This window comes from Pieris brassicae, chromosome 4 (assembly GCF_905147105.1).
Source record: "Pieris brassicae chromosome 4, ilPieBrab1.1, whole genome shotgun sequence".
Taxonomy (NCBI): Eukaryota; Metazoa; Arthropoda; class Insecta; order Lepidoptera; family Pieridae; genus Pieris; species Pieris brassicae.
Window position 1 is genome coordinate 22,560,768 of NC_059668.1, and position 25,416 is coordinate 22,586,183.

The 25,416-nt window shown below is 33.5% G+C and overlaps 1 protein-coding gene across 3 annotated transcripts; it reads right to left on the reverse strand.

Moving 5' to 3' along the window:
* Positions 1 to 1,343: 1,343 nt before the first annotated feature.
* On the reverse strand, positions 1,344 to 20,565 carry LOC123707961 (elongation of very long chain fatty acids protein AAEL008004). 3 transcript variants are annotated; one of them, XM_045658322.1, is made up of 9 exons: positions 20,211 to 20,564; positions 16,928 to 16,968; positions 11,053 to 11,129; positions 9,248 to 9,438; positions 8,131 to 8,211; positions 7,412 to 7,574; positions 5,492 to 5,628; positions 4,422 to 4,607; positions 1,344 to 3,897 (listed from the first exon to the last, which is right to left on the reverse strand). In XM_045658322.1, exons 3-9 carry the CDS (start codon positions 11,099 to 11,101, stop codon positions 3,784 to 3,786), a joined length of 921 nt encoding a protein of 306 aa, XP_045514278.1. In that variant the 5' UTR covers positions 11,102 to 11,129; positions 16,928 to 16,968; positions 20,211 to 20,564; the 3' UTR covers positions 1,344 to 3,783. The 3 variants fall into 3 exon arrangements, with proteins under 3 accessions (XP_045514278.1, XP_045514281.1, XP_045514279.1); XM_045658325.1 differs by lacking the exon at positions 16,928 to 16,968 and having other exon boundaries at positions 20,211 to 20,565; XM_045658323.1 differs by lacking the exons at positions 16,928 to 16,968; positions 20,211 to 20,564 and adding an exon at positions 15,996 to 16,177.
* Positions 20,566 to 25,416: the final 4,851 nt, after the last annotated feature.

Below are 25,416 nucleotides of genomic sequence, written 5' to 3' on the forward strand. Positions count from 1 at the left end.
GGATCGTAGTGTTACTTTTTATACTATAGTAGAAGCAATGACGGTAAAGAGATTTCTATGGGAAGTCTCCATAACATACTTAATATATTTTTTTCATACATAACTATTTGGGTTTGAAAAAGTGTCAGTGCGCGGGGTGCCCAGAATGCTTTCTGACATGCAGTCGCAATTTGATTCTGACGGGTTCGTTAGATCGATCTTGACCGCTTTTTGGTTTGATTCATAACAATGGATGAAACATGGCTTCACCATTATGACCGGAAACGAAAAACGACTTGAAAGAGATCGTTATCTCTAAGTCCCAAGAAATTTAAGGCGATTCCATCCGTTAGTAATATAGTGGGTGGGTTTTTCTGCGAGAGCCAAGAGGCTGCCATTCAAGAAGCTGGTTTCGAAGCTCCTAGTATTTTCTTCCTATTCCCGAGGTAAAAGGAACACCTCAGGGGGCATAAACTTGAAGTTGATGTGGTAGTTGCCGCGGTACACGTTCGTTTTTTAAGGTGACGAAGACTATTTTTCCGTTGAAAAAGAAAAACCTTTTAGAAAAAAGATACAAAGTGTATAAACCTGAAAGGTCGTCACTACGTCGAAATATAAAACGTTTAAATAAAAGATAATTGCGTCATACTCATCATCGCTTTTTATTGAACACCCACAGTATTTCTACATTTACGAGGGCAAATCAAACATAAGTTTAGGTTAGTATTTTCAGAAATTGTTTTAGGTTGGTAGACATTGAAGGCTCACCTTCATCAGCTGGTTTTAAAATCAGTGACCAATGTACTACAGTGAGAAATGTGTTTGTGGATTTAATGTCGTATAACCATAGTTTTGTAATTTAACTTTCATTTAGTAACGTCAACGTCAAAATATTATTCAGAGAACAGTTCTGCTACAATAAATAAAAAGCATTCCCTCTGATCTTACCAAATATATTTGAAGCGGTTCATCAGAGGACACAGTACCCTCGATATTCCTGATACACGTTTTATAATTAAATAAGTTAACGTCATTAAAAAGGATGTTAAAATGTTTGGCTAGATTAAATGGGATATTGAAACAAACTAAATCGAATTTGGGGTCAAAGGCCGCACACATTTGTAAGCAATGACGCAGTTCATCTCTAAGTATCGTTCAGGTGGTTCTTAGCAATTTATTAAATGACTTCAAAGGTTAGTTTGACTTGTATGTATGTCATAGTTTGAATTCCAGTATGTTTTCCTCCTATTTAAGCTTCTGACATATTATTTCGTTTATATTTGCGAATGTTTGTTCACATATTTCTAGAAAACTTAACGATAAGGGGATAGTCGGTCCAGGTAAAGGTAAAAATAACAAACACGAAATTGGAAAATACTTTATTAAAATAATAAATAAATTGCCATAGTGAGTTTGCAGAATGTTTGAGCACTGTGACCGGCGCCGGCGCATCCCCAAGCCTCCACGCGACAACACTTAAAGCGGTAATACAAGAATGTGGCACGAAATAACCCTTCGGCGACACTGACATTCGTTATGAAATTATTGAGATTAATTACGGAATCAAATGCGAGAAAATTAATCATAAAACATTTTGTTTTTTAGCCATACACGTTTCTCAAGACGGATCTAGTTGTAATCAATTTTAACAGGATTCAATTTAAAACAAGTTTCGTCGCGAGCCATGTCAGTGCCCTCGAAGTTCACTCACCGTCACCGTGCACACCCGTATCCAATCCTCTACCCTAAACCTAAATCTTTAAAAATATAAAAAAAACATTGGCTCAATCGTTTCAATGTTGATCCAATTCGTTGGAAATATCCAGCGCAGTCGATAGATTCGACGACCAGACGTTCAAATTGACGGCTAAACTATTTCAAAATTGATCATGACTTTGGCAATTGACGTCAGAAAAAAAAATTTAGCTGACAGTTAAAGAGACAAGCTCTTTCGCCCACTTCTTTTTTTCTTCTTTTTTTATAAAGACGATCCCATCAACCGATTATATTTTTTTCTTAAATAACTAATCGAAACTATGTGTCGTTCGCGATTGAACGGCTCAAAAGAAGCAGATCTTCAAATCCTCGCTGACGAATGGGTCACTTCGTTGAAAATGATTCGTTCGTTCAATGACGTCGCGGCGCGTCCTAGCGATCCGAGGGAATGAGAGCTATTTATGACAATCGAATATGATTCTTAAAAGTAGGTGCATTGGAGCTAGAATCTTATTTATTCTTTTAGATTGCTTCTACTTCAGTTTAATAAGCTATTTCATGCCAATACAAATAAGGTTCGAACTTCAATATTAGTCGCGGTTATATTATTGTTGAATTACTTGAGTTAGCCGATATATTTTGAATATTTACTTTTAGTTTTTAAAAAAGGCCCCATTTCAATTTTTTTATTTAAGTGACCTTTGACACGCTGATTCTTACCGATAAAGTGATTAATTAGAAAAGTTTCTCTATTTTAAAGTGTGTAATGTAAGTTTAGGAGCTATTGATTTTTTAAATAAGTTATTTCAATAATTTATATTTGTTTTCTATAACTAAATGCATTAATGACTTATGTCGCACCGTGCTCCGTCATCCCGATGTGTTCTGTGTCTGAACCGAAGTTGTTTTACAAACCGGAACTTTTCAGTTCGAAATAACCTTTAGTTAGTTTAAAATTGAATCAATCGTTGGATTGAACGGGTCGAACGAACCAGATCGTTTTGTAAATAGCTCAGAATTGATTCAGATCTTTCAGATCGAGCGAACGACACGTACATAATTATTTGAAATAACATCTGTATCAGATAGAATGTCATAAGCGTTATTCAAGATGGCGGATAAGAAAATGTCAAATGCCAAAAAAATTCGCGCTCTTTCGTCATACTACGACTGAAAACGTTAGTTGTTCACAATTTCGAGTATTAAATTGTACATAAGCAGCAATTCATCTATTCTACATTTGTTCTATCTTCTAAACAACAGTTCTATGTCTATGGATTTTGAAGACTTCGATACACCACGGCTCCGGATGCTAATACGTATTTCAAAATACGGTTTTTCTAGTGTCAATTCAAGTGCAGTTTATCAGAATCAACCCACAATAGCATTACTAAGGTGAAGCATAAATAAATACGATAACATCCGTTTCCGTGTCGCAGAATAAATTCCTATACGCTCTAAGTCTCTCCGCAAGCACCTTAACCGTTAGCGACTAATTTCCGGCGGGCGACGGGCGTGCACGGCTTGCTTAAAACTAAGACTGAAGTCCGAAAGGGACGTCGGGACAAGTGCAGATCGGCTCAATGTCCCGTTTCACCCCGACCTCCCTCGCGGCGATACACAGACACGAGTCAAAGTTAGAACGAGCGAACCGAACCTTAAGGTAAATATCAGATTGACAACGACGACCGCTTCGGTCCGTCCGTTGACTCCTAACGAACCGACTAAAATACCCGAACATTGTATAAATATTTTTATTCAAGAGTAAATAGGTACACTGGATCGAACTCTCTGGTAACATAAGTTAAAATGCAATAAAATTATATTTACACAAAAAGCTAAAGAGTAACCTAAGAGAATTGCAGACGCCATTGCGTAAACGCCCGTCGGCCTCGCACTTCGACCGAGCACCGCGACCGCTTCGTTCACTGCAGCTTAAGGCATTTTAAACGAATCAACGTTGTCGACCGTGTCGATGCGGTTTCGCTGAGTCGAGAAGAAAATAATTTTAGTTGAAAACGATGAGGTGCGTCGAAATGGCGACGGACGGGCGAAGAAAGTCCTCACGGATCGGAACCGAGGTGCGCACTACGTGACCGGCCGCCGGCGAACGAACGCGTCCGCGGCCGACGACGCGTACGAGTTCGGAACCGACGAGTCCTCTTGCTTGTAGCCGTTCTTCGAACTGTCTTCTAGCACCGTCTGGAATGTGTTCTAATGTTAGAGAGGTGCGACACGATACTATTATATGTCTGACTCCCGCTCCCGCGTCAGCCGGAGCGCCTTTCATTCGTATATATAGTAAGCCCCTGTAGTGTTTTTGCTTCATATCCAAAATTTAATTCAAAGTGTAAATAAAAAGGCAAATAGACGGCAAACACGAGTCACACGGCCGAGAAGCAGCGTGAACGCGACACATGTCACAATGTACGATTTAAACTTATAACAATATCATATTCGTGCAGTAATCGCTTTCTAGAAGCCAAATGGGTCGTGTTGTGTTACACGAACGAATCGTGACCGTTGAGTAAATTTATTATTTCGTTATCGAGGTGTCGCGGAGTTAACTTGACGATTTTTATAATTTTAAATATATACATAATAAAGTTATTCACGCGAAGAGCAAAATTAATATTCACAGTATTCCCGTTTTAAAACCTGCGAATAAAGAATTGTTCTCGCTTTCACCGGCGCTTTCCTAATGAAGTCGTCCGCGAAATACTTACCATGCAGAGTCCCATGTTGAGTCTGGACTTCTCGGCCTTATTGTAGCGCGCTTTGTAGAAGTCCGTGAAAAGGAAGAGGAAGAGGAAGCCGTGCATCGCGATCCAGTAGACGAAGACGCGAGGGTACTGGCACGAAGGCCGGAAGAGCACTTGGAGCTGGTGGCTGAAGATCAGCACGAATTGCACCTGGAAACGATTATTACTTATCAATATCCAACCGTTTATATTATCAGCGAAGGTATTTCGACTCGAGACGTTATCTCGGCTTAAACACGACCGGTTCTTTTAAAACTAGAGGTGTATTTTACACACTTTGTAAAGTGAATTGCAAATATAAACACAATAGCGATTCAATATCTTAAATTTTAACCTTTTGGCAATCGGAACAAACGAAATCGACCAACACGCCAACGCTACATATTAATATCTTATGACACCTTATAATTGTATTCCATAAGCATACAATTAACACATCTACCATTATTTCTGGGACCGTCATGCTCTGCTTATAGCATCCTTATGCGGCAATCTTATTATTTAGCAACATTAAACCATAACTATTATGTAACAATTTATGAAAACTATTTCTCGAATAAGGAAACGCAAATGCGTTCGAAGACGGCCTTCGTATGCCATTGAACCTCTCAATGCATATTCATTTAAGGAAAAAATGGGACTCATTTTCATTAAATTTTCTCGTGTATGTATCGTATGTGCATACTGAATTACAATTATAATAAAATATGCATGAAGTCGCATATTTTGCACATGTATAAATGATATTTAATACCATCATTTACATACACATTACGAGACTTTGTTGTGAAGATTAACAATTTATTGCTGGATATTAAACCTAATTAATCGAGTGTGATTTATTGAACAGGTTTTGCTCATCCATTTATACAAAATTATTATCTCATTAAAATATTTGCTGTACCAACACGTTACGTGGACGGAAGTCGTGTACTCAGTGTACACATTACTAATTATTAAAAAAAATAATCTAAAAGACTGAAAAAATCAGTCTTTCAGGTAAATTTAAGAAATATATATACCGAAAAGCTTACCATTTGGAAGGCAGTGAGGTACTTCTTCCACCAGATGTATTTCTGGTAGCGAGGTCCAAGGGCAGACACCATGTAGTAGAAGTACATCACAATGTGCACAAACGTGTTCAGCAACGCAAAGAAGGTGCTGTGGCCACCTGCAACGAGGTTCAGGTTGCAGTTGTCAGATCAGAAACACAAACAGTTAAAATCGCTTGTAAATTTCTAATGAGTTGAGTTGAGAGTTTTATTTGCTTTTTTATCTCTATGGCTAAGTTAACCTAACTTTAGGTTCTAAGTTCTAGGATAATATTAACGCAGTAGCGTTTTCATAGTCATATATATACAATTTTTTTACAAATTGTTGCCTGTACAAATTAAGTCTTCCAAACATCCGCAGGTGCAGATGCTATATTACCAGCTTAGAATACTTAAACAAAAAACTTTGTTTATAAAACTATTATCATATTCTACACTAAAGATAATAGTCTACAAATTAATTTCCAGCCATTATCTTAAAAATATTAAACGAATAGTAAGAAAACACTGCATTTTAATGATGTTGCATAATTAAATAATAACGTATAGTTATATCCAATAGCTAAGTTTATATAACAGGCTGAAACAAATATGCAATATACAAAACAAGGTTCCCGAGTCCTCCTCACGAACGTGTGAACTTCAGGATACACGCATTGAATATATCAAACTTGTGACTACTGAGCCACGAACACGGAATTTTTATAAGTTCAAATTGACCGAGTTTTTTAAATGTCATTGCTAGAACACATATTGTTTATTAAGGAACTGACTAAATGTGTCAATAGAAGCATTGCAGTAGCACCATCGACACCGAAACTTCGTTCTTTGTTCGAAAGGAATTCAATTAACTCCAAATTCTGACTAGTTGGCCTTCTTAAATTAACAAAATTAAAGTAGCGTATGAATTCGGGTAACGATAAATAATATAATTTTTTCACGTAAGATTATTTAGAAGAACGTAACTGAATATCGTTTATAATACATTTGTAGTGTTGTTCAAAAACGTGTTCACATTCCTTTTAAACTTCCCAGTTTAAACATTGATTTCATGGAATCTAATTATACACACATTAATTACACGGCGAATTTAAAATCTAATTTGAAACAGTATCGATTAAACTATGTAATTGTTTAAGTTATTTCACTGAATAATGAATATTTCAAAGGTGAATTTGTTTCATAATTTATTTATATTTAAACATCTATTTTTAAATTTCATAGTCGTAGCAAAGGTCATTTACAACAATCACTTATATTTCTACTAGTTGATTTAATTAATTTTAAGAACTATAACCTCGTCAATATGAAAACAATAAGACCACTAGAGAAAAAACAATTAAAATGAGACAAAAGATATAAACGAGTGATATTCCGCTCCGCAGTTTCTTTCTGAAATTATTGGCATCCACGAAAAAAGGAAAAAAAATAGTTTTCACTGTAATACTTGTAAAAAAATTGCAGCAATATCGCTTCAGAGACAACTCAAATCACACGTAAATCTAAAGCTACTCGCCCAAGCTTATTATGATGCAAAGGATTATTTGATCGACTATAGTACAAAGGAATGAGCTGGTGCAGCTCACTAAAATGTATAATTTGTAAACGGCGGAACATGCCAGGACGTTTTCATTCAGGACGCATTCTTTAAATTTATGTACAATCTAATGATAATAGGGCTTCTGACTGTGTCCCGAAAACAAAATGACAATCCAATTATTGCACGTTGAAAAGTTTCATCGATTATTTTAAGCATAGCTACAACAGTTAGTCTTTTTATTATTAATTCAATATATTAAGTTAGCAGAAATGACTGTGGAACTGCGAACTGGATATTCTTTGGTGGCGACAGACGCGGTAGTGGCAGACAGACGAGACGAGGCATACTAAAATATAACAAACCTGGTGCAAATTTGAGTCCGAACCATACAGACATAGGCATGATGCCGTGGTGGATGACGTGTAGAGTCGACACGTGCTCGTTCTTCTTGCGAAGCACAAAGAACAGTGTGTCGAAGAACTCCGTGAACTTGCTGAAGTAGTACCACCAGCAAGTGTTTGCCATCTGAAATGCGATACGTCTTAAAGCATGTCGTCTGACGGCTTTGTTTACAATTTCTTCCATTACAGACTTTGCTTTTCAAATTTCGTAAAACCAGGTGTGTTTTTGGCGCGAAATGGTAATTGTTGCGAAATTAATTTAAATCAATGTTTAACCAGGATAATATACAACATATATCGTAGATTATGATATCTTGATTTCTTTTACTAAATAAAACCTTAGAATAAAAAATTGTTTAAAAATTTTAACGAAAATTACGATATATTGGATGCACGCGATGTTTTTTGTAACATTTGCAAAAAACGAATCCTCTCTGTAGGTCTTACATTTGAATTTTTATAAATATTATTTCATAATATTGTACAAAAATGTAGACTTATAAAGGTGTCTTAACTGAACCTTGTGACTCTATGACAAAACATTATATAAAGACATTGTTTTAAAAGTATGTGAGCAAAATACAATGGACAGTAAAGCCAAAGTATTTAATGTTAATGTATTAAGATAAAATTAAAATTAAATATTGTAGAAATTAGCTCTTGGTTTTAAAAGGACTCACCCTCATCGCCTTTGGGCTCCGCGAATAATCAACGAGCTGACACCGGAAGTTGTAATCGCCCCACCAACCGCTCGCCATGTACTGTAACAAACATTTTGACACTGTTCACCATGAAACCTATAATACACGACTTCCGTTTTCTTAATATTCCACATAAGAACGTGATTGAGATGGTTTTTAAATCTAAATATTTTATAACGGTAGCTTCGCAAAACTTTTCATTTGACTCAATATAATAAATTTAATTACGCATCCATAAAAGTTTACTACAAAAGTTGTAAAACGTATCATTTAGTCATCCTAAGCCGGAACGTGTTGCAATGATTGTTCTGTGAATGCTTTAAATTCACAATTACCTCCGATACGCAAGCCAAGTCCGCATTTTTAACATCATAAAATTTAATAATTTCTTTAAGTGTTACGTAACGTTTCTTACGTACGGATAAGAAAAATCAAGATAGCCCGAAGCATCTTAATCCCGCAAAAATATATTTATTGCTAATAAAATTGTAGCCAAGGCTATAGAACGCAAATATATATCGAGTTGAATTTTTTGTTTAATTAAAAATTACAATGTAATAGACATTACATATACCAAAAATTGTATAAAAAATATCAAATGTTTTTAAATATATTCATACACATTATTCATATTTATTACTACAAGTAATTGTTGTTATTGAGACAGCAGATTTATTTTGTTAATAGCGATCGGTTTAATGGAACTTTTTCAGACAAGTTTTTACGGAACAAAATTTTCCGTTATTTAAAAATAATTCCTATAGTTAAATATTTGTTGTTTCTTATATGTTGTAACTTTACTGTTATAGATCAATTTAAACTCTACATTTAAAATATGTTTACAATTTACCTACAGTAGGAAACTAAACCGTACTGGTTTCGTAATTAATTGTACTGGCTACAACCTTTTTAGGTCTGGGCCTCAGATTTCTGTATAGCTTTTGTGATCATTTGTCGTTGTCGACTTTTAAGGTGTAAGGCAAGCCGGTTTCCTTCACCGTACAAGCGAATGTTAATTGCGCATGTAGAAATAAAGGTTATTGGTGCACAGTCAGGGATCGAACTTACGACCTCAGGGAATTTACAATTTATTTACCTCATAAAATATCCAAGCACTGAACACGGTCTGAACAAAGTTGTATATGACCAAGGTATTTCTCAAATCGAATGGTTTGCGGCTGGACATCAGGGCTGGCCCAAGTTTCTTGGCGCAAAACGCGTAGCACAGACAGGCGGCCAACGTTGGTAGCGGGGAAGACATCATGGCCCAGTCCTTTACACGGGGATCTGTCAAAAGAGATTTTTCTATGAAGTCTTATGTATATTTGTCCTACGTAATAAACTTCATAAGCTCTTTCATAATCTATGAAATGAAATCGCTTAGAGATCGACTGGTAAGTTTAAACATTGATAATTAATATGTAAAAACCAATTGCAATTAAATACAAATTTTTAAGTATTTTTCCATGGTTAAGTCTTTTACAAAAACTATTGACATTTAAGAAATTAAAAAACCCAGTTGCGTCAATGTACACATTTCTCAGTCAACAAGTTTTTTCCAGATTTTGTAATAAAAATAAACCTCGGAGTGTATAATTTGCGTAAAACACAAGTGGACTTTGCCTTTTAAGCTCTCACAGCGCTCATGCTAACCTAACGGTTTGTTTGTGAACATTAAATGTACAACAAAATTCCTATCGAATTAACAACAATTCTTTATGAATATTAATGTAGAATTACTTGGAAAAGGAGCTTCCTGTGAAATATACGTACAATTTTACGCCTTATTTCATTTTTTTATGTGTAATGTTTTGTATACAGTAATAAGGGTTGATGGTTGATGTATTCTTAATCAATAACAATAAGGCTTATTGTGAAACATTTTTTTTGTAAAGAGATAGCTTGAACAGCTTTATTTTATATTTAAACAAACATAGTCGAACCTAGCGTAATAATATAAGCTTTTGCGCAACACAATATCGCATATAGAGATTATATATAAGACGTGAGGGCAAAAACAGGTGAATGATTCTTATGATTCCTTCGTAACAGTTTACGTAAGATTCCATCTTATGTGTATTGAGCACATCGAGCATAACTTTTCTTTGCACTGTGAGAATCAGTAAATGAGAGCAAATTGTTAAGACAATTTAGGCATTCAAAAATTATCATTTATACAGTAGAAACAGAGGCGAAGGAAGTTGAATAAAAGAGCCGCCCAAGGCCATATAAGCTGGTGTACTACTCAGCCCTTCCGAGGGGACATTAGACCTATAAGTCATTAATAGAATATAATTTTTCATCCATCGTCAACTTGGAGAGGCGTATAAATATTAAAATAGTACATTTAATTAATAACAGTCATCGGTTTAGTGGTTTTCCTTACACATGTAATTAAAGTCCTTCACATTAACGACGCTGACTCGTTTAACTTTGAATAGCTTTAATGATCACAATATAACATTATATACTATTAAAATATACGCATAGTGAAGTGTTATTGAACAAGCCTTACTTGTGGCGTCGTGATTTATTGACACTTTGAAAATCATTTCGTGCTTGACATGCTTTCGAAAAATGGTTACAAAAATTATTTCAGTACAAATATATTTTTCATTGAAGTATTTTAGGTGATTAGTTAGATATATTATATTTTATTTATTGTATATATTTTATATATTGTATTTTATTATATATGTGAAGACCATGTACTTAGAGTATGGAATGGTCTTCACATATAACTAACAAATCGATGTAAACAAAATATTGGTAAAGCTATTTTAAAAGACTAAGTATGGAGTTTAAGGATGCTCACAACTTACAGCCTAACTCTATCGATGAAGAAGAAAATGTCGCCTTCTCTATTTTTATCTTACTGCAGTAAAATTTGAGATTACTCACCACCTCTGTTATCCATGAGGTCCCTGTACCACTCACTCAAACTCTCCATCTTTGGAATAGGTTACTAGCAACTTAATCTGAAACAATGAAACATATTTGAGTATTTATCACAGTAACCGACGAATTACGTAATAAAAAGGCAATTCGGGGTGCGGAATGGCGAATTTTCGTGACTCCGAATTTATTTGAGGCCACTTGGGGATTTTGCGTCAGCCTAGTAACACGTTACCTCGGTTGTTGTATGCCACAACATTTCTTCCCTTTGGACAATCAACTTTTTATTCACGGCACGATCCCGAAGTTTTGTCGTTATTTTATAAATGTACATTAGTTAAGTATCAACTTTACCAAGCTTAATAAGTACTCACGAACACATATCAAAAACCAAATGACCTACTTAGTAAAGTCACGCGTACGACACCACAGTTATTCAAAACCGTATGCAGGCGCAAATCTATTGCCGATCCACCAAGAATGTGGATAAACGATAACATTGTATGTATTCCGGGCAATGACGCCTTAACAAATATTAGTAGGTACAATGTGCAGGAAAATAAATGAACAGTACGCGGACGTGGTTTATGAAAATGTGTTATTTAAAATCAAATATTTACCGAACGTTTTTGTTGACACAATATTCTTTATTCACCATATTCTAGTGGCCGTGTGGAGTGCGCTATGGCGGAAGCACATTACGGCACCGTCCTTAAAACTAGCTGTTTGCAGATTTCGCATACAGAACGAGCGATTAAGACAATATCCGGCCTTACGACATGTTCGCGTTGTATGAAAAAGGGGCGATTCAGAAACGCAATTTAACCAAAACCACATTACTGTATTCTTCAATGTTATGTAATAGCTAGTTTAACAAAATTATTTGCCGTACACGTGGTATGAGATCGAAAATTACAGATGTCGATATCACATACTGCTTTGGAATGAACGACGCTGTTATTGGAGATTTGAGCACGTCTGGTTCTAGAGTCGCGCTAATTTCGTGCTATTGTCACGTTCCATGAACCGCTATCGCATTTCTTAATTACATGGAATCAGAACCCCTTATGACGATCCCAAGTTACCGTAGTATATTCTCAAAGTACATTAAACACGCGACACTTGTCGGTCATACACCCCTTTTATAGTAACGCCAAATGAATTTAATTCATTTACGAGAAAGGACCATGCCTAACTGGAACGATCAGCTGTCATCGAGATGGTACAACTGACGAAAACAACAATGACGGGATAACTCAACGGCGCTCTCTTACGCAACCAACTATTATGCACGACCTTGACTGAGTGAGCGAAAGTTGGTTCCACTTACACTTGAAAATTGAATTGAATGTTTAGAGCTATCGAGTTTGCATAACGCATTTTGGCTTTCGTTAAGGGGTTATCCTAACGCCAATGGTGTTGAGCGGGGACTCGGTCAGTTGGTCAGCCGTGATGCAACCGAATCATGGATTGTGTAAGCGCGATCACAGCATTTTTCTCAAAAACGTCAGTGTTCGAAAGGAAACAGGTGACAGTGGTCCGTCTCGTATCGGTCGTGGCTAACTTTCACTGACGCTGCGCCGGCGCATGGCCGCGCCGTACTAGTGCGCAAGCCGCACGCTTTACGTAAGTACGTTGCGCTAAACGGGTGGCTCGCCCCGCGGAACCGGTGACCCAGTGGCACAGAGCCCCGCCAGGCTGCGCCTCTACCCCACTACGCGACATTCATCCCGTGGAACGTTCTCAAACATTGCGTTACACATATTACGTGCGAGTACGAAACGACGTTTAGGTATTCTGCGAACACAATTTCACTCCGTTACTGAAAGTGAATACGAACTAGAGCATTAAGCATTTCGTTATTAATAAAAAAAAAAACCATATCGCAATTAGCGTGAATTCCATTTTTTCGCAACACCATACAACTTTCTTTCCTCAAAAACCGAGAAATTGAAGATCTTCTTGATGTACACAGAGATGTTGAGCGAACATTAACGTCGGGTTAGGAATTGCGTCTTTTTAACAAAATAAAAGATACTAAACAAAACTAGATACCTAACAATATCTGTTAAATTGCCGATTGATTAATCGAGTCGTTACGTCAGTGCTTCATCAAACTGATAAAATTCAAAGTTAATCTAATCTATGTTTATCATATTATGTTAAGAAAATAGTGGCTCTATTTTGAAATTTATTATATGACCTAGATATTCTTTCATTAAAAGAATATTAAATTGTTTTTAAATCTGTGCCTATCATTCTTAACACTCCGGAACTTATGAGGATGTAAGTCAAAATATTAAACACGACACTTTTCGTCAGGAATGTTATATTTTAATTTAAAATCAACGAAATAATATTTGGTTTACACAAATTATTTATTTTTGTAATTAGTTGTTCCAAACGTTGCTGTGACGTTTTTGTTTGGTTTACTTGAGAAAACGGGTTTTTATTGGTTTTACGAAAACCGGTTAAAACATCTAATATTCCATTAACCACCCCGCTTACCCCTTAGTTAATTGGCATATACTTATAAGCAATCTTTATAATTGTTATTTTTTTATAAATATGAGGAATATTAACCACGTCTAACATACAAAGTTTACATGCAAAGCAATTATAATAGCAGAAAATAACATATATTTATGTTCTTTTTTTGTGTTTTACTATTTTAGGGCTTGCGTGTTTATGAAATGCTAATCTCAAACATGGCGAATAAAACAAAATCACACAGAAGCGCAGTGGTCTAACAGCGATGCGAAATTCGAGCGGTTTTATTGATACATTACGAAAGAGGCAATAAACTTGCCTAACATCATACCGACATAGGTGGCATTGATGACCCATGGAGCTTTGCAAAACCTTTGTCAAATATCTTACGTAAGTTTTGCTCACTTTTCGTATTCGGTTAGTCGCAATTAAAGTTAAAAAAACTTTTTTAATTCAAAGTACCTAACAACTGGCGAACCACGCGACCTGGTTTATTTACGCCTATTATATTTCCATATAATAGGCATAAAGCATAAGAAATGAACAAAGAGATTTTTTTATTAAAAATAGAAAATAATGGCATTTGCACACTTTTACGTATTGCTTTGTCGGAGCCCTCTTCCCATAAGTTACGAACAGCTAACAATGGAGATAGTGGAGGACATAGTATGACTTGTGATAAATTTATAAAAAAAATATTTAAATAATAAAAATCATATAAAATCAATAAAGCAACACTTATACAATATTATTTTCCAGATAAGATTCACGTTTGTCAAAGAACTTCATGATTATATTCATAGAAATATACTTGTAAATTGCATGGATTAGTTACGAACACACCAAAATAGCTCGAATTTTGTAAACACTATGAACTAAGTCGCCGTTGGTTGTATTAATCTACTGACCAAGTCCACGGATACCAATAAGCTATCTTGGATTTGATAAAGCAATCAACTACGCTATTAAATCTATATGTACAGTCATTCATTAATCATTGTATATAAGGAAGATATTGAAGTAAACAATCAATGTGTCTAATTCTCCTTCAGTTATAAGGTAACCCACTTGTAAACTTATAATTATTTCAACATTCCAAGTCCACCGGAGTTTCAATAATAACGACTTTTCGTTAAGAAAGCTTAAAATTAAAAGTCATGGAAGCGACACTCGGAAATAAAACTCGTTCCTTGATCTTTTAAGGAAGTTGAGGACGATCTTAACACTTATACTTACAAAATTCTACAATCCCAAGGTTTACGAGTCAATGAAAAATACACTAATAAACACGAGATTAACATAATAATTCGTAAATTTGTCGAATGCTTCCACCTTAAAACAGCTCCAATTTTTTTATTGTATCGTTATTTAGGTAATATAAAGTAATATCATGGAGACATATGGCTTTGAACCACAATTTTTTTTAAACTGACAATATTACATTCAGGATTTAAATGAGATTGTCTCAGTTTCCAGTTCTCAGTGAATTACATTAGGTTAGGGTTTTAAATATATAGATTTACATACACACATATATATATAACGATAAAAAAAAGGTTGGGTTAGATTAAAGCCAAATTGTACCTTCTTTCATTCATTTCACAAAACCATGATGTTTTAATTAATTTCTATGGGGTTAAAGAGCAAGCCACTTTTTTGCATGGTATGCATTGTGCCGAGTGATGAAAATTTGGAGCTGCTTTGAGGTGGAGCCGTGTAAATTTACCTAACAATTATCGGAATAGGAAAGCCTGAGTGCGTGACGAAATAAATGCAAGAACATGGTATTTTAAAACGGAATGTTTGCAGTAATCGCTGCTTTATTAACTATTAAAATAGTATATTTTGATAAGGACCCGGTATTAATCACCCAGACAGTTATTAACTATGTTAAGCAACGTCCTTGGGTCTTGGACCTCAGGACTCTATATGTTTCGTGATATTTTTTCCTTAAGCAGGAATAGCGTTTGAAAGGACAGGCTGCTCGTAGATGTATTAGCCTAGTTTTCCTGACTCATATTTAACATAATACACCATTACTAACCACGTAGTAATATAATAGCCGTGGTGGCAATATGCATATGCATATCAACAGTTTATTTTATTCACAAGATCAACCAGAAACTTCTTAAATTCATGGCTAATATAAAAAATATCTTATGGCAAATTATCTAAACATGATTGAGACCTAATTTATTTCTTAGAATCTTTCTTTAAATAATTCGATTTATATATAGATAGTTTTAAATAAATATTTGCAAAACAAAACGTGACAAACTATTCAATGCATGTTTTTTTTAAATACGTACTAAAAATAAACACGTTGTAAATAAAATAAATAATTAAAATTATTCGTAAATATATAGTAAATCTTTTAATTGTAAATTTACATTGTTACTTACAGCCGGTAGAAGTAATCCACTAATAAATGTACCGTAAAATCAACAGTTATTACTTACAAATTATCCGCAATAGACACACGTCGTTAAGGACTCGATTCGCCCGTCGCTATTAAGGCGCGTGATCACCGATTGAATACAAATAAAAATTCGAATTATTCGACTTTCCCGTATCGCTTCGCAACGGTTGCGCGAGCGCAGGTTAACGTTGAGCGACGGCTCAGCAAGCAGTGATTGAGACCACGGCCCGCTAGCGGCTCACGGCGCTGGGTCTGCGTCATCGGACGTCACTGTTGCAATACCGCCAGCCTAGGAGCCTTCGAATTCTTCTACACCACTGCGGGCCCTAATGCGCACACGCATTCATAAACCATACAGATACATACATTGCCAACGTTACTCGTCTAAGCTATTACTACACCATAGGAGGTGCCTCGAATATTTTAATAGTCCGTTTGAGACTATGGAATTTAAAATGTTGTTGAATCTGAATAAAATAATCCTTTAAAAACCATTATGGAGTCAAATAACTTGTAAAGAATAATAAATTTATGAAAAACTCCATAGATTAGTCGAATTGACAATGACGTTAGTTACATGTAAATAATGTCTATAATAAATGTGTAATTTAAGAACGATAAATGGTTTTATTTAAATTCAAACAAATAGCCTATTATCCCGAAACATATTAAAGCACTTTTTCTGGTTTGGATATTCTACAAGCTCATATAGAATTTTGAAGAAAAAAAAAACGCGCTAACCGCAAATACAATACAACAACAAACAGCGGAAAATTCTTCAGTTAAACATTGACAGTGTTCACTTGGGTCCTGCTTATAAGCAAACAAATTATAAACATAATATTATTTATAATAAATAAATACTGGGATAGCAGTTGAAGAACCCAATGGAAGATGAGAACAAGTGGTCGACCTTATTTTTAGACATTTCTAAGTGTGGCAATACATAAATGAATTGTTAAGGTAACTCACCAACTGATTGGTATCACAGTTGAGAAGAATGAATACGATATCTGTAAGAGATAGAACATAATTAGTCAAGTTTGCATTTGGTAAATTGATGCTTGTTTATTTTTATTGCAATTGTTCATTATGATTCGAAAGCGCGATATTCGTTCGCGCCACTATCAAATACATTAAGATAAAGGAAATAAGCAGCGGTCACATTTTATATATTATTTACTTATTTGTTAGTTTAAAAAAAATCAGTTCCTTAAATTTAAGAATAAATGCCTCTATCGCATTATACATAGATAGCAAAAAGCAGTAAACAACACCTAAGTAAGGAATGGTAAGTCGAGGAATTAATGGAAGATAAATAATAAAATACATATTTAATTGAGTTTTTTAAATCAGTATGTGTACAAATGCTTACTTTAGATTTATTTGCCAGTTTACATTTGCGTCAATACGAAGTAAATATTATGACCAAGTAAGTGTAGGACAGAAAGATGTTAGAATATGTTATAATAAATTTAAATTAATTAACAATACAAACATGAAAAGATTAACCATGGTGCTGGTTCTAGATTAAAATTGCCAAAACAAAATGAGGGAAATCTTCAACATTAATAAATTAATCAAATCAATTTTATTTTTATAACATAAAAATAACAGCAACATTTGGTTGCATTTGGGTAAACAACAATAACATGGTACCAATTTATGTAGTCAATAAATATCCATAAATTAGGATATTATTCCTATACATAACTTATATATCCGGACATTGTCTTGACCAGAATGTAGGAAAAATAATTACAAAAACTTTATATAGTCACGATCAAAGAACTACGCATGTTCTGACGTTATAGTGATGTCGTTTTATGGAAAGAATCGTTTTACGATTATTAGCGAGCAGACCAAAATAGGGTAATTTCGATGTGATGGATGTTATTTTATAAAACACGTATTTAATTAAAAAAAGAAATTTTTAAACAGACGTCACACTTGGCCAAGACACGTACGTACTTTATGGATGTATGAATTGCACAAATAACCACGATTCAATGCTAATTACAATACAATTGTTGGTCACGCTCTGGTTTAAAACTGAATGTGCCCGTGGGTTCACATGATTTACATCAAACAAAGATGCTTTCCACCGTCGCTAGATTTCTTAAAGTACGCAACGGATCGATCATAATAGACTATTACTAGACTCAATAATAATCGTTAGGAATTTTGAAACGGCTTTTCATCGTCTATGCGATTTGAATGCAGGACTTATAGTTAGTCTTAAAAATATATAAAATTTATTAAACGAACAAACTGCTTGTGAAAAGTTTAAAACTTTAGCTTTTTTATTAAGCGATCGAATAAATAGCGTCCTTTAATAGTGAGGCGTTGTTAACCTGGTTTCTTTCAGATTTATAAGAGCAATTGAAGACTTCTGACGCGTCGAGTGTTTCGGAGCTTTTGAGTAAGCACAGAATTGAGGACACGATAGCAAAATTAAGATTTGCGGCAGATTACTTAGGCGTCGAGAGCTGATTAAAAACTTGGAATCAACGAAGCTAACCCGTCTTTACGTAACACAATATAAGATTTATTTATTACACTCTGGATATATTATCTCTCTGGCAATCTTTTGCAAATCATTGCTTTTTCATTCAAAATTGGAAATTTGTGTAACTAATTATACATAGGTCAACTATTGTAAAGGGACTAAAAAAATAATCTTTATGTTCTAAAAAATGTGATTGAAGCAAAATAATAATTGCATAAAAAATCAAATTAATCATAATAGTTAAATATACCAGGCAATTACAACTTATTTATGCTACGACTAAACTGAGGTTAATTACTATGTACTTGTACATAAGGTCAATTATAGAGTGTATTGTATGTAAAATATATTAAATAGTGAATATTAAAGACTCTATGTAAGTTTTTGTAAGTTGTTATTTGATTGATTTGAATGATATACATATAAACTACACAAAAAAAAATTAACCAATTCAGTAGAAAGACATAGATAAAACATAATATTTTTTTACACCTAACTTATAACTGTTATAGTGTTTTTAATAATATTTGTTGCTAAATAAATAAAATAAATGTAAACTGGTATTGTTATGCTACCTAAGTCAAAGACTGACCATCTACTTTGATAGCTTGATTAATTTGTTTAATTGCTCAGAAATATGAAGATTGCGAGGAACTTACTTCTAATATTGAATTAAAATTTCTTCACAAAATTTTATCCTACACAAATTTGGTTTGCTTTGTATGTATTCAAAATTTAGGCCAAGGCACATATTTAGTTCTGCAACAAGTTTATTACTTGGTAATAAATAAATATTATAGTCATAATTAACATAATACAAAATCACAATATATTATGTAAAAGCTTCAATAAAAACCAAAGCATTACATGTTTTTTTAAATAATAATGGTAATGATGTGATAGCAAAAATATATATTTCATAAATATGTTAAACATACATATTATATATTAATTAATACATTGAGAGATTTTACTTTTTAAAGTTAGATTATCTTTCTGTTTGATCAAATGGTCATAATTTATATTGAATTTAATATCGTCAGGTGTTCATTGTTAAGATAAGATAAAAACATTTTCATATTAACTGCTCTTCAAGCATCTTACTGAAGTATATTACATATTATCCTAATAATTGATAAATATAAAATCTTATTAAGTATGCTTTCTTCATTTATAATTAGGCTATATAAATTTGATTCTTTTTTAATTAAATTCAGATCATTTTTAAAGTTGAGATGTTTCATCATTTCAGGTGCCAATGGTTGTAATGTAGCAATATCAGTAACTAAGCATTATTCTGTTAATATAGCTTAGATATCTGAGACAGAGATACACTTAATTTTTGTATTAGGTGATTCGTAAGGAAGTAGGATATTATTATTGGGTTTGGGCACTAAGGAATATCAAATATCGAAAGTATCAGTAAATTTACGATTTATATTAGTCACACTACATAATCTTATCATACAAAATAAGTAGATACTTGGAAATTATTGATTACGAGTTTTTGATATAATTATACAGAGAAGCAATTCGATTAGTAGAAATATTAGTAATTTCGAGAGTAGCCTTTACCTTAATATTTACAAATCAAGTCCCCAATTTCGCGCCACAAAAATAGAAGTAAAAATGTTTTACTACACATTTTTGTTGGTTGGTTGATCTTGATTTTTTTAAGGAGTTCTTAAAGAAAGTAATTTTACATAAGGGGCGTGTACTTAAAAAACTGTGAAATAAATAACTTACCTAATACAAACGCTGTTCATATTATTATCACTTCAATAATTAATCACAGTTTGATACATTAAGTACCTAATTGTAATTGTAGCATTGAAAATAAATTAGCAAATGTATAGTAGCGTTTGTCACCTCTTCATTTACCAAACCTATAAACTCGATGACTAAACTTAGGTTATAAAAATAGCTTAGCTAACTAGAATTTCAGATATTTTATTTATTATTTGAAATAACTCTTATCGACTTCATTATTATTAACAACAATTACTGCTACGATCAACACTATTCTTATCAACTACAACAGCTACGAGCTCTAACTTTCATTTCAATTTAAAGAATCCAATTTCTCTCTTGGCCCAAACTGACACTCCCATAAGCGCCCATAGATAATTGTCTATTATAATGTCAGATTTTGTTTAAACGCCACAGATATAGTGCTTACTCACTTTATTGGCATTTTGGTCGATGGTGTTACCATATTTTAGAAGATGAGATTATCTTTCAAATACTCGTGTACAAATTGTTTTCATTTTTTTTTCAAAAATAAAAAAAAACCGTTCCGTTATTTACAGCGGAGGCTAAATACACAAATAACTAAAGCTAGAAATAAGATTGTTGGGTTAAACTTTCCAATATGGACCGTAGATATTTGAGGTTTTAGGGGCGAGGGCGAAGGGAGGGGGTTGAGTGCTACCCTCCTATGCCATCCCCAACCTGCGGAACCTGCGGAAGCATGGTTATGGAGATATTCATGGTTAAAGTTTTGAGGTTAGAATGGTAACGATTTAGAAACCGTGGCCTTAATTCGATGATACTGATTATGTAGGTACTCTGTACCTTGATTGGAACACCTCTAAGTGATTTTTGCTGCCAGAGTTGCGTGTAAGTATTAAAAAAAATGATATGAAATTTTGTGTAATGTATTCAAATACGTAAAAAACCGTACATGCTACCTTCCTTTCATCCTTTTTTTTGGTTATTAGAGATGGTCCCATCTCTGCATAAAAATCATTTTTTTAATAAATCGATTATTTTTAGTATGAAAAATAGTTTTTTTTATATTTACCAATTATTTCCTAATTTTTGAACTTTAAAGTTTTAGAATAATAACCCCTAACCGCTTTCACGCGCCAGAAATAGTTATTAAAAAAAAATATTAATATACTAACCTAACCTAACCGAACCATAGATAATAATTGGTTTTTTGACTGCTTCGGCGCTACGGGAAATGCAGCATGCAATCCACCCTTGCGTTACTAAACAACAGGCATTTTATTCAAACCTCCGCAGCTTCGGCTTGCATAATACCTGTGCTTTATTACAGTGGGTGAGGGCTGCTCTTCCTGCGCGCCTCCGAGCTTTTATATACACTCTAGGGGTAGGCCACGTGGATAGTGGGGTGCTCTGATTCGGTTTTGGGTACTTTTTGGATATTAAATGAGTAAGTAAACACTTAATTGTAGTAAGAATTAGATAATACAGAAAGTTACAAACAATGAAATATTTTTTTATTATATATGCATATTTAATCGCAGTTAGTAGTTTCTCGTAATGATCGATACTAATATCGTTACTTTCAAAATAATCAGAACCCTACACTAAGTGATTGATGTTTGACATCAATTATTTGTCAAATATATTTTGTAATGGCGTGTTATTTACCAATTTGTATGAAAAGTTTTAAAAAATGTATGTCATGAACCGTAATTTTGCGCAACCGAAAACTTTGCAAAACTCTTTCTTTTAGTGAGTACTATCTACAATAAAAATATGGGCTTTTAAATCGACGGTCCATATTGAAAAGTTTAGCCGAAAGTCCTAGCTACCAGTTTATTAACACTTGATACGTCATGTGTAATTTTAGCGTTATTAAGCACTGTTTGCAGTAGATGACAGTGATATTAGGTTTTAACAATGTACGCTGTGGTTTTTACTGCCATGGTCCGTGGTTGGTAAATCTTGAAATTCGGTGTATTCTTACCGTTTTACAAATTTATTATAGTTTTTCACAACTTCGCTTGATTATGGGATTTTGTTCTCTTTGGCGATTTTATTTTACCTTTGCATCGTTCCTTTAGACCACAATTTGCCCCTGAATTGGATTGGATTTAGTCTTCAACTTTTCTTAAATAATCAAATAAATCATGATAAAGCAACAGTAGTTTTAAATATAATTTCTATTTTAGCTCAACAACACGATGTAGTTTTACATCATTTTCCTACTTCTAAAAAGGATATGAATTGTTTTATGGCTTGGTTACTAGCAACTGTGAAACTTTTTGTGGATATATCCAATTTGTTAATTTTATGTTTATTTTTTTATATTTTTAGAGATGTATCTGTTTTGTTTCCTAATAAATAAATAAACTGGACTTGTTACATCATTGGATCCATATTTTATTTTTAAGTGTGTCATGTGCGTTTTAAACTGAATTATTCATATATTGTAATCTTTTATAGCTCCAACGAGCAACTTAACAAACAAAAAAATACCACTAAGCTTTTACAACAAAAGTCAAAGCATATATGGCTTATAAAATTGTTGTCTTGCCATCTTTAATGTCATTAAGTAGATTGATAGAGAAGCTAACTTAAAACACGTGAAAATATATTTCTATAAATACAAAAAGTTGCAAACTGTGCATTTAAGAAAACAAACAATACAAAGTAATATGAAATGGTTGATGGTAATGTGAAATTCTATGCATACGTGTGTTTTTGTAGTACATTAGTAAGCACAACTATCTCCAGACTGCGCTAGTGCGCTATCATGCCAAGTATTGCTTATAATTATAATGAACTCTATGCTGTATACACAGCCCATCACAGGGTAGCGTTGATGGCTCAAAACAACTAGCGCATAACATGCAACATTTTTGTTATTCTATTCACGCATGGAAATATATTGGAATTATCGTACTAGAAATAAATAATATTACTGGAAAGCATCATACTATTTATTTCCAGTACGACAACTTCATTTTTATAGATTAATAAAAATTATTTCTTACAAAAACCTGTAAAAGCACCATCTTGTGTTACGTAGTAAAATTACCTACTTGTTTAAGTTTCTTCGTTATCTATTGCCCAATAGGGGGCGCCTCTATACGTTATAGTAAATAATTATTTTTATATTATATAAAACTTCTTTATTTGCGGATGCCTGGAGTATTTAAGAGTGAGTAGTATATATTGTAATTAAATCATAAAATATGTTTTTATTTTATGATTAATATTTTAAAACTATCCTAATATATTATGTTCTAATATATGGCTCTGTTTTGTATGCATTGCATTGATTCTTAATCTGTTAAATATAATATAGTTCTTAATTTAGATTTTACAACTTGTTATGCGATTGTAAAACAAATGGATGTAAATTATATACTTCTGAACGACAGTAATTTACTTTGTAAAAAAATCAGTTTGGTGCCTCATTAGGGCCCTTAACGTACAGACAATTCTGCCTCAACAATAACGACTTTACAAAGTCAAATCGTATAATTTGGGAGAATGAAAGCGAAGTAATCATACGTTTCGCATAATAAGTTAATTAAAAGAAAAGAGGTTTTGTAGAAAAGAGTTGGCTTAATATTCATAATGTCATTACAAGTAAAAAACAATACGTGGTATTGAATTAAGGGCACTCGTGGAAACAATCATGACGTACAAATCACAACTGTTATTCGTAACCTAAAAGGTAGATGCACTAATAGAAAAATTTGGATTCATATAGAAAAATATTATACTCAGATGTTTGAATAATTAGATAACGTAAATTCTTTTTTTACTATAAAAATTCAGTTAACAAAAAAGTTTATAATTGCTAATTGCCTACTCAGCATTAATTTCGTTTTGCACCGTACGCAATAACGTAAAAAACCTTATTAATTATGTGAATTTGTCTCTTAAGATTATTGCTTTTTGCGCATTTAGAGAGAAAAAAAAGAAGTCATACAAAATTATGGGATTGGTGCTTCGAAGGGAAACAAAGCATCGGTTAGAAGTATGTTAGAGTGTTACTCGTCTGATTGGACTCCGCATGAAACTAAATTCTATCTTATGTTAGAGCGCATAGTGACTAAGTTTACTCGTTTTCTTTATTAAACATATATGGCAACTATTCCAACTATCTTACTGCGCCCGATTATTTGTCTTATGGTGAGGTACAATCAATTAGAAACAAGATGGGGTTTACAGTTGCCCTACTATCTACTTAAAGTCTGGCCGGAGGTGATGATTTACCCAAGAGTTCCCCTAGAACTCGGGTTCTTTGTACGGGATGTGTGCGACGGCGATGGACAAGGTTGTTTGCGATACCATGGGCCAGCGCCAGGCCATGCACAGATCCCCGTTGACAAAGTGGTTACACTTCCTGAGTGCTGTCTCCGACACTGTCGACGTGTTTAAATGTTCGCAGAGTGAGTTCACAGTACCGTTTTTTTTATTCGCCGTAGTTTCTGAAGATAGCAAATGTTAGCTACCAAACTAATAATTAATGATAATAGGTAATAATATTATGATATACGATAATTTCTGTAATTAAATTATCAACACCTACCTGGCACCATCCGAATATAATTTAATAAGATTTTCATGCTCTTAATTTTAATTAATAATTAAATTTTCGTTAATAAGAGTAATATCAGCCCCATAAATAAGGAAGGTTAGAAGAGTCATTGCATGAGTGTGGGAAAGTATTCCTCAAAACGTTATTAACACAGTGGAAAGTATGTCCACAAGAATTCAAGCTGTGACTTTGACAAGAGGAGGTCACAGTCCTTTACGTCGTCTCTAGGTTTTTATATTTGTAACTTAATTTAATTTTAAAAAGTTAATAACGTTTTATTGTTTGACCGTGTAAATCCGTTTCAAAGAATTCATCAAGAATTAATAAAAAAGTTTGGCAGAATTCTCATCACGCGTCTTAATTTACACGAATATAAGTATACAGACGTCAGACAATTAAATTGCAATTAATTAATTGAAATCAACATTAGAACGTAAATTTCCTGGCTTGCTTTTTAAATAAACAATGTACATCAATTGTTACATAATATAATATTTTCACAAGGTGTAATGCAGTAATCTTATTGTAGATAAAGCATGCTCGAACAATGATAAAATAAATGTTCTTTTAAGTTTATTTTCACGTACAATGATTGTTATATCTCAATGTGATAGAGTGTTTTCATCAATGAATTTGTCAATATTA